We start from the raw sequence: 11076 nt of genomic DNA, 5'->3' as shown, positions 1-11076 counted from the left end.
CACCGAGTGACCACCGAGTGACCACCAAGTGACCAGTGACCACCGAGTGACCAGTGACCAGCGACCTGCCCGAGTGACCACCGAGTGACCACCGAGCGACCAGTGACCACCGAGTGACCAGTGACCAGCGACCTGCCCGAGTGACCACCGAGTGACCACCGAATGACCAGTGACCACCGAGTGACCAGTGACCAGCGACCTGCCCGAGTGACCACCGAGTGACCACCGAGTGACCACCGAGTGACCAGTGACCTCCCTGAGTGACCAGTGACCACCGAGTGACCAGTGACCAGCGAGTGACCAGTGACCAGAGACCTGCCCGAGTGACCACCGAGTGACCAGCGAGTGACCAGTGACCAGCGAGTGACCAGTGACCAGCGACCTGCCCGAGTGACCACCGAGTGACCAGCGAGTGACCACCGAGTGACCAGTGACCTCCCTGAGTGACCAGTGACCACCGAGTGACCAGTGAGTGGCCAGTGACCAGCGACCTGCCCGAGTGACGAGAGTGACCACCGAGTGACCACCGAGTGACCACCGAGTGACCACCGAGTGACCAGTGACCAGCGAGTGACCAGTGACCTGCGAGTGACCAGTGACCAGCGAGTGACCAGTGACCAGAGACCTGCCCGAGTGACCACCGAGTGACCAGCGAGTGACCAGTGACCAGCGAGTGACCAGTGACCAGCGACCTGCCCGAGTGACCACCGAGTGACCAGCGAGTGACCACCGAGTGACCAGTGACCTCCCTGAGTGACCAGTGACCACCGAGTGACCAGTGAGTGGCCAGTGACCAGCGACCTGCCCGAGTGACGAGAGTGACCACCGAGTGACCACCGAGTGACCACCGAGTGACCACCGAGTGACCAGTGACCAGCGAGTGACCAGTGACCTGCGAGTGACCAGTGACCAGCAAGTGACCAGTGACCAGCGACCTGCCCGAGTGACCACCGAGTGACCACCGAGTGACCACCAAGTGACCAGTGACCACCGAGTGACCAGTGACCAGCGACCTGCCCGAGTGACCACCGAGTGACCACCGAATGACCAGTGACCACCGAGTGACCAGTGACCAGCGACCTGCCCGAGTGACCACCGAGTGACCACCGAGTGACCACCGAGTGACCAGTGACCTCCCTGAGTGACCAGTGACCACCGAGTGACCAGTGACCAGCGAGTGACCAGTGACCAGAGACCTGCCCGAGTGACCACCGAGTGACCAGCGAGTGACCAGTGACCAGCGAGTGACCAGTGACCAGCGACCTGCCCGAGTGACCACCGAGTGACCAGCGAGTGACCACCGAGTGACCAGTGACCTCCCTGAGTGACCAGTGACCACCGAGTGACCAGTGAGTGGCCAGTGACCAGCGACCTGCCCGAGTGACGAGAGTGACCACCGAGTGACCACCGAGTGACCACCGAGTGACCACCGAGTGACCAGTGACCAGCGAGTGACCAGTGACCTGCGAGTGACCAGTGACCAGCGAGTGAGCAGCGAGAGACCAGCGACCAGAGACCTGCCCGAGTGACCAGTGAGTGACCACCGAGTGACCACTGAGTGACCACCAGGTGACCAGTGACCACCGAGTGACCAGCGACCTGTCCGAGTGACCACTGAGTGATCACCGAGTGACCACTGAGTGACCATCGACCTGCCCAAGTGACCAGAGACCTGCCCGAATGACCACCGAGTAACCAGTGACCATCGACCTGCCCGAGTGACCAGAGACCTGCCCGAGTGACCACCGAGTGACCAGAGTGACCAGTGGCCAGCGACCTGCCCAAGTGACCATCGACCTGCCTGAGTGACCAGTGAGTGACCAGTGAGTGACCAGCAAGTGACCAGTGACCACCGAGTGACCAGCGAGTGACCATCGACCTCCCCGAGTGACCACTGAGTGACCACCGAGTGACCAGTGACCATCGACCTGCCCGAGTGACCAGAGTGACCACCGAGTGACCAGTGACCAGCGAGTGACCAGCGACCTCCCTGAGTGACCATCGACCTGCCCGAGTTACCACTGAGTGACCAGTGACCAGCGAGTGACCATCGACCTGCCCGAGTGACCAGAGAGTGACCGGTTACCGTGGAGTGACCATTGATCTGCCTGAGTGACCAGTGAGTGACCAGTGAGTGACCAGTGAGTGACCAGAGACCATTGACCTGCTTCACACCTGAGTGATCTAAGTGACCATCGACCTCCCTGAGTGACCACTGACCACTGAGTGACCATCAACCTCCCCGAGCTGGTCATCGATCTCCCTGAGTGACCACTGAGTGACCACTGGTCACTGACTTCCCTGAGCTGGTCATCAACCTCCTGGAGTGACCAACTGACCAGTGCGTGGCCAGTGACCACTGAATGACCACTGAGTGACCACTGGCCATGGAGTGACCGTCAGCCTCCCTGAGTACCATCTGAGCTGGTCATCGATCTGAGTGACCACTGACCACTGAGTGACCACGGAGTGACCACGGAGTTACCATTGACCTGCCTGAGTGACCATGGAGTGACCACTGACCACTGAGTGACCGCTGAGTGACCACAGAGTGACCACTGACCTGCCTGAGTGACCATTGACCACTGAGTGACCCCTGAGTGACCATTGATCTCCTGGAGTGACCGCTGACCGCTGAGTGACCACGGAGTGACCACTGACCACTGAGTGACCCCTGAGTGACCATTGATCTCCTGGAGTGACCACTGACCACTGAGTGACCCCTGAGTGACCATCGACCTGCCTGAGTGACCACTGACCACTGAGTGACCGCTGAGTGACCACTGACCACTGAGTGACCACGGAGTGACCGCTGACCACTGAGTGACCGCTGAGTGACCCCTGACCCCAAACCTCGGAGATTTTCCATTAAAAAAAGGAAATTTTGGGGTTTTCTCGTCAATTTTTAATTGTTCTCATCGATTCACTTCGTTAATTAACTTAATTAAAGTTCTATCATTGATTTCTGCTGTTAAATTTGGGGCTAGTTAATTAATTAACAGATTAATTAGGGTTGGGGGGGTTAAACCGAAAGGATTGGGGTAAAATTGGGGATTTTGGGGTAAAAAATTGGAACGTTTGGGTTAAAATTGGGGATTTTGGGTATAAAATGGGGATTTTGGGGGTAAAATGTGAATTTTTGGAAGTAAAAATGTCAATTTTGAGGAAAAAATGGGGGATTTTTGGGTTAAATGGGAATTTTTAGAAGTGAAAAGGGGAGTTTGGGGTTTTAAAGAGGGGAAATTTGGGCTAAAGTAGGGAATTTTTGGGTTAAAATTGGGGATTTTGGAGTCCAAATTTTCATTTTTTAAAAAAATCTTCTATTGTTACCCAAAACCGTGATTTTTTGGGGTAAAATCCGGCATTTTTGAATCAAAATCAGTCAATTTTGAAGGAAAAAAATCTCAATAATCGTGAGGGAAAAAGTTGCAAATTCTGAGCGGAAAACTCGCAATTGCTGAAGGAAAAACCACCAAATATGAGGTTAAAAAGTCGATTTTTATTAAAAATGTTCGATTCTCACCCAAAGCCATGAATTTGGGGGGTAAAATCCAAGAATTTGGGTTAAAATTGGCCGATTTTAGGAGGGAAAAACCTGATAATTCTGAGGGAAAAACTCACAAATTCTGAGGGAAAAACATTCGAATTTGAGGTAAAAAAGTTGATTTTTATTAAAATCGTTCAATTCTCAGCCCAAAACCGTAAATTTGGGGGGAAAATTCGAGATTTTGGTTTAAAATGATGTGATTTTAGCAGGTTAAAAACCCGATGATTCTGAGGGAAAAACTCGGGAATTGTGAGTGAAAAACTCGCGAATGCTGAGGGTGAAACCTTCGAATTTGAGGTTAAAAAGTCGATTTTTATTAAAATCATTCAATTCTCAGGCCAAAACTGTAAATTTGGGGGGTAAAATTCGAGATTTTGGGTTAAAATGATGCGATTTTAGCAGGTAAAGAAAAACGATGATTCTGAGGGAAAAACTCGAGAATTCTGGGGGAAAAACTCGCGAATGCTGAAGGAGAAACCTTCGAATTTGAGGTGGAAAAGTCGATTTTTATTAAAAACGTTCGATTCTCACCCAAAACCGCGACTTTTTGGGGCAAAATCCGCCGATTTTGGGTCCTCGCCGCCTCCGGACTCGCTTTCCCAGCGTTCCCTGCGCCCCAACCGGAAAAAGGGCGGGAATTGGCAAGGGAAGTGACGTCACACCTGGAATTGGGAGATAAAAATTCTGAATTCTGAGGCAAATAAGTCGATTTTTGTTTAAAATGTAAGATTTCCACCCAGAAAAGTGAATTTCGGAGGTAAAATCCGACATTTTGGGTTAAAACCGGCCGATTGTTTGAAGTAAAAAACCCGGTAATTCTGACGTAAAAAGTCGCAAGTTCGGAGGTTAAAATCGTCGAAATTGAGGCCAAAAAAAAGTAGATTTTTATTTTTAAAAATATTCGATTTCCACTCAGAAATGTGAATTTCGGAAGTAAACCCCGAGACTTTGGGTTAAAATCAGCCGATTTTAGGAGGAAAAAACCCGATAATTCTGAGGGAAAAACTCGCGAAATGGTGAAGGAAAAGCCTTCGAATCTGAGGTTAAAAAGTCAATTTTTATTAAAAACGTTCGATTCTCACCCAAACCCGCGAATTTGAGGGTTAAAATCCGAGATTTTGGGTTAAAATCCGCCGATTTTAGGAGGTAAAAAAGCCGATAATTCTGAGGGGAAAAACTCGCGAATTGTGAGGGGAAAAACTCGCGAATTCTGAAGGAGAAACCTTCGAATCGGAGGTTAAAAAAGTCGATTTTTATTAAAAACGTTCGATTCTCACCCAAACCGCGACTTTTTTGGGGCAAAAGCCGCCGATTTCGGCTCTTTGCCACTTCCGGACTCGCTTTCCCGGCGTCCCTCGCGCGCCTTACCCGGAAAAGGGAGGGGAAGCGGGAGCGGAAGTGACGCGGCGCCACTTCCGCTTCCGCCTTTCGGCGCTTCCGGACCGGCGGCTCCGCGTGCGGCGCGTTCGGTGCGGGGGGGGAGGGGCGGAATTGGGGGGGGGGGGGGAGGGGCCCGGTGGGATCCGGGGGTGGGGGAGGGGCGCGGAGGGAGGGGGGAGGGGAGGATTTGGGGCGAAATCCGCGGATTTTGGGGCAAAAAGAACCCGCGGGAAACATCGGCGGTGGGGGAGGGGCGGGAGTGGCTGCGTTTGGGCCGAAATTTGGGGGTTTTGAGGGGAAATTGGGGGATTTGGGGGCGGAATTGTTGATCCCGGGGGGAAAATTCGGCGCTTTTTGGACAAAATGTTGTTTTAAACGGGCCCATTTGTGCCTTAAACCCCTCAGGTTTTGGGTGAAACCCCTCAGGTTTGGGTCAAACCCCTCAGGTTTGGGTGAAATTCCTCAGGTTTGGGTGAAATTCCTCAGGTTTGGGTGAAACCCCTCAAGTTTTGGTGAAATTCCTCAGGTTTTGGGTGAAATTCCTCAGGTTTGGGTCAAACCCCTCAGGTTTTGGGTCAAATCCCCTCAGGTTTTGGGTGAAATTCCTCAGGTTTGGGTGAAATTCCTCAGGTTTGGGTCAATCCCCTCAGGTTTGGGTGAAATCCCCTCAGGTTTTGGTGAAATCCCCTCAGGTTTGGGTCAATCCCCTCAGGTTTTGGTGAAATTCCTCAGGTTTTGGTGAAATCCCCTCAGGTTTGGGTGAAAACCCCTCAGGTTTTGGGTGAAATCCCCTCAGGTTTTGGTGAAATCCCCTCAGGTTTTGGTGAAATTCCTCAGGTTTTTTTTTTTGAAACCCCTCATTTTTGGGTGGAATTCCTCAGGTTTTGGGTCAAATCCCCTCAGGTTTTTTTTAATCCCCTCAGGTTTGGGTGAAATTCCTCAGGTTTTGGTCAAATCCCCTCAGGTTTTGGTCAAATCCCCTCAGGTTTTGGGCGCCATTTTGGGGTAAAACTCTCCCATTTCAGGTGCAAACCCCGGGATTTTTTGGGGTAAAACTCTCCCATTTCAGATGCAAACCCCGGGATTTTTTGGGGTAAAACTCTCCCATTTCAGGTGCAAACCCCGGGATTTTTTGGGGTAAAACTCTCCCATTTCAGATGCAAACCCCGGGATTTTTTGGGGTAAAACTCTCCCATTTCAGGTGCAAACCCCGGGATTTTTTGGGGTAAAACTCTCCCATTTCAGGAACAAACCCCGGGATTTTTTGGGGTAAAACTCTCCCATTTCAGATGCAAACCCCGGGATTTTTTGGGGTAAAACTCTCCCATTTCAGATGCAAACCCCGGGATTTTTTGGGGTAAAACTCTCCCATTTGGGGTGCAAACCCCGGGATTTTTTGGGGTAAAACTCTCCGATTTCGGGTGCGAACCCCGGGATTTTTTGGGGTAAAACTCTCCCATTTCAGGTGCAAACCCCGGGATTTTTTGGGGTAAAACTCTCCCATTTCAGGTGCAAACCCCGGGATTTTTTGGGGTAAAACTCTCCCATTTCAGATGCAAACCCCGGGATTTTTTGGGGTAAAACTCTCCCGTTTGGGGAGCGAACCCCGGGATTTTTTGGGGTAAAACTCTCCCATTTCAGGTGCGAACCCCGGGATTTTTTGGGGTAAAACTCTCCCATTTCAGGAGCGAACCCCGGGATTTTTTGGGGTAAAACTCTCCCGTTTCAGATGCAAACCCCGGGATTTTTTGGGGTAAAACTCTCCCATTTGGGGAGCGAACCCCGGGATTTTTTGGGGTAAAACTCTCCCGTTTCAGATGCAAACCCCGGGGTTTTTTGGGGTAAAACTCTCCGATTTCGGGTGCGAACCCCGGGATTTTTTGGCGGCTCTCTCTCCCCAGGCTGCCCCCGCCCCTGTCGGTGCCGCCCCGCCCCCGCTGTCGCCATCATGTCGCGATTCTTCACCACCGGCTCCGACTCCGAGTCCGAGTCGTCGGCGTCGGGAGACGAAGCCGCCCCCAAAGCGCCGGGAGGGCCCTACAGCAAGTGGGGGCGGGGCCAGGGGCTGGGGCGGGGCTTAAAGGGGAGGGGTTAAGGGAAAGGGGAGGGGTTAAAAGGGAAAGGGGAGGGGTTAGAAGGGAAAGGGGAGGGGTTAAAAGGGAAGGGGGAGGGGTTAGAAGGGAAAGGGGAGGGGTTAAAGGGGAGCATTAAAAGGAAAAGGGGAGGGGTTAAAGGGAAAAGGGGGGGGTTTGAAGGAAAATGGGAGGGGTTAAAAGGGAAAGGGGAGGGGTTTGAATGAAAGGGGAGGGGTTAAAAGGGAAAGGGGAGGGGTTAAAGGGGAGCATTAAAGGGAAAGGGGAGGGGTTAAAGGAAAGGGGAGGGGTTAAATGAAAAGGGGAGGGGTTAAAGGGAAAGGGGAGGGGTTAAAGGAAAATGGGAGGGGTTAAAGGAAAGGGGAGGGGTTAAATGAAGGGGGAGGGGTGGAAGGGGAGGGGTTAAAAGGGATGGGGAGGGGTTAAGGAAAAGGGGAGGGGTTAAAGGGAAAAGGGGAGGGGTTTGAAGGAAAATGGGAGGGGTTAAAGGGGAGGGATGAAGGTAAATGGGAGGGGTTAAAGGGGAAAGGGGAGGGGTTTGAATGAAAGGGGAGGGGTTAAAAGGAAAATGGGAGGGGTTAGAAGGAAAATGGGAGGGGTTAAGAGGAAGGGGAGGGGTTAAAAGGAAAGGGGAGGGGTTAATGGGAAAAGGGGAGGGGTTAAAAGGAAAGGGGAGGTGTTAATGGGAAAGGGGGAGGGGTTAAAAGGAAAAGGGAGGGGTTAAAGCGAAAAGGGCGTGGTTTAGGGAAGGGGCGGGATTGAATGGGTGTGGTCAAATGGGCGTGGCTGGAGGAAAGGGGCGGGGTCAGGCTGTGGCCCCGCCCCCAGGCCGCTGCTGCTGAGCGAGGACGAGGAGGACACGAAACGCGTGGTGAGGAGCGCCCGGGACAAGAGGTGCGGCCAGTGATCCCTATTGATCCCCATTGATCGGGGATTGATCGGCTATCGATTGGTTATTGATCCCTATTGATCCCTATTGATCGGGGATTGATCCCTATTGATCCCCATTGATCCCTATTGATCCCTATTGATCCCCATTGATCGGGTATTGATCGGCTATCGATTGGTTATTGATCCCTTATTGATCCCTATTGATCCCTATTGATCGGGGATTGATCGGGATTGATCCCTATTGATCCCTATTGATCCCTATTGATCCCCATTGATCGGGGATTGATCCCCATTGATCCCTATTGATCCCCATTGATCCCCATTGATCCCTATTGATCGGGGATTGATCGCGGATTGATCCCTATTGATCCCTATTGATCCCCATTGATCCCTATTGATCCCTATTGATCGGGGATTGATCGGCTATCGATTGGTTATTGATCCCTTATTGATCCCTATTGATCCCTATTGATCCCCATTGATCCCTATTGATCAGGGATTGATCGGCTATCGATTGGTTATTGATCCCTTATTGATCCCTATTGATCGGGGATTGATCAGGATTGATCCGTTATTGATTGGTTATTGATCCGTATTGATCGGGGATTGATCCCTATTGATCCCTATTGATCCCTATAGATCGGGATTGATCGGGGATTGATCGGGGATTGATCCCTATTGATCGGTTATTGATCCCTTATTGATCCCTATTGATCGGGGATTGATCGGGTATTGATCGGGTATCGATTGGTTATTGATCCGTTATTGATCCGTATTGATCGGGTATTGATCCCTATTGATCCCTATTGATCAGGTATCGATTGGTTATTGATCGGTTATCGATCGGTTATTGATCGGGTATCGATCGGGTATTGATCGGGTATTGATCGTATTGATCAGGTATTGATCCGTATTGATTGGTATTGATCGGGTATTGATCGGTTATCGAGCCGTTATCGATCAGTTATGGATTGGTTATTGATCGGGTATTGATCGGGGATTGATCGGGTATTGATCCGTATTGATCGGTTATCGATCCGTATTGATCCGTTATTGATCCGTTATCGATCGGTTGTTGATCCGTATTGATCGGGTATTGATCCGTATTGATCGGTTATCGATCTGTTATCAGTTGGTTATTGATCGGCTATTGATCGGTATTGATCGGTTATTGATCAGTTATTGATCCATTATCAATTGGTTATTGATCCGTTATTGATTCGTTATCAGTTGGTTATTGATCCGTTACCGGTTGGCTATTGATCCATTATTGATCTGTTATTAATTGGTTATTGATTAGTTATTGATCTGTTATTGGTTGATTATTGATCTGTTATTGATTGGTTGTTGATCGGTTATCAATCAGTTATCAATTGATTAATGATTGGTTATTGATCTGTTATCAATTGGTTATTGATCTGTTATTGATTGGTTATTGATCAGTTATTGATTCATTATCAATTGGTTATTGATCTGTTATTGGTTGTTTATTGATTTGGTTTTGAGCAATTATTGATCAGTTATTTTTTATTGCCTATTGATTAGTTATTGATTGGTTGCCAATCAGTTTCTGATCAGCTATTGATTATTGATCAGCTATTGATCACTCACTGATCACTGATTGATCACTTGTTGATCAGTTCTCAGCTGGGTTGATTGATTGGGTTGTTGATTGATCATCTATTGATTATCCATTGATTGGCTATTGATTATTGATTATTGATCAGCTATTGACCACCCATTGATTGGCTATTGATCGGTTATTGATCGGCTGTTGGTTGGCTTGTGCTGTTGCTCATCTATTGATTGGCTATTGATGAGCTATTGATTGGCTGTGGATCAGCTATTGATCAGCTATAGATCGGTTATTGGTCACCTATTGATCAGTTATTGATTGGTTATTGATCCTAATGGCTCCAGATTGGTCTCTATTGATCCCAATCAATGCCAATGGCCCCAAATTGATCCCTGTTGGACCCAATGGGTCCATATTGATCCCTATTGGTTTGGTTTCTATTGATCCCTATTGATCCCTATTGATCCCAATGGCCCCAATTGATCCTGATCAATCCCTATTGATCCCAATCAATGCCAATGGCCCCAAATTGATCCCTATTGGACCCAATGGGTCTGTATTGATCCCTATTGGTCCCAATGGGTCCGTATTGATCCCAATCAATCCCAATGGCCCCAAATTGATCCCTATTGGTTCCTATTGGTTTGGTTTCTATAGGTCCCTATTGATCCCAATCAATGCCAATGGCCCCAAATTGGTTCCTATTGATCCCAATGGGTCCCTATTGATCCCTATTGGTCCCAATTGGTCTGTATTGATCCCTATTGATCCCTATTGGTTCGGTTTCTATTGATCCCTATTGATCCCAATGGCCCCAGTTGATCCTGATCAATCCCTATTGATCCCAGTCAACCCCAATGGCCCCAGATTGGTTCCTATTGGTCCCAATGGGTCTGTATTGATCCCTATTGGTTCCCATTGGTTTGGTTTCTATTGATCCCTACTGATCCCAATGGGCCCAAATCGACCCCGATTGATCCTGATCAATTTCTATTGATCCCAATGGCTCCAAATGAACCCTGATTGATCCTGATCAATTTCTGTTGATCCCAATCAATGCCAATGGCCCCAAATTGATCCCTATTGGACCCAATGGGTCCGTATTGATCCCTATTGATCCCAATGGGTCCGTATTGATCCCTATTGGTTCGGTTTCTATTGATCCCAATGGCTCCAACTCGACCCCAATTGATCCCTATTGGCCCCAAATGGACCCTGATTGATCCCAGTCGACCCCAATCGATGCCGATCAGCCCCGATTGATCCCGATTGATCCCAGGTACGAGGAGCTCACCAACCTGATCCGCTCCATCCGCAACGCCATGAAGATCCGCGACGTCAGCCGCTGCCTGGAGGTGCCCGACGCCCCCAAATCCCCCTTTTTTTACCCCATTTCAACCCCAATTTCTCCATTGCCCCCAGATTTCCCCATTTTCCCCATTTCTAACCCCTCGGGAAACCTCGTTTTTCACATTGTTAACCTCATTTCTAACCCAAATTTCAACCCCATTTTTCCCCAATTTTCCCCATTTTTAACCCATTTCCCCCAATTCCCCCATTTTTAACCCAAATTCCCCCATTTTTAACCC

At 49.6% G+C, this 11076-nt stretch overlaps 1 protein-coding gene across 1 annotated transcript; it reads left to right on the top strand.

Moving 5' to 3' along the window:
- Nucleotides 1–4967: 4967 nt before the first annotated feature.
- Nucleotides 4968–10842, top strand: LOC128782738 (eukaryotic translation initiation factor 3 subunit C-like; the record flags this gene model as incomplete). The annotated part of the gene is made up of 4 exons (XM_053933212.1): nt 4968–5016; nt 6829–6973; nt 7849–7914; nt 10767–10842. Coding segments are annotated over exons 2-4 (240 nt in total), but the record flags the coding sequence as incomplete, so codon positions are not given.
- Nucleotides 10843–11076: the final 234 nt, after the last annotated feature.

This window comes from Vidua chalybeata, assembly GCF_026979565.1.
Source record: "Vidua chalybeata isolate OUT-0048 chromosome 37 unlocalized genomic scaffold, bVidCha1 merged haplotype SUPER_37_unloc_1, whole genome shotgun sequence".
NCBI classification, from domain to species: Eukaryota; Metazoa; Chordata; class Aves; order Passeriformes; family Viduidae; genus Vidua; species Vidua chalybeata.
The sequence above is the reverse complement of the archived record's forward strand: the minus strand, read 5'-3'. Positions and strand labels throughout refer to the sequence as shown.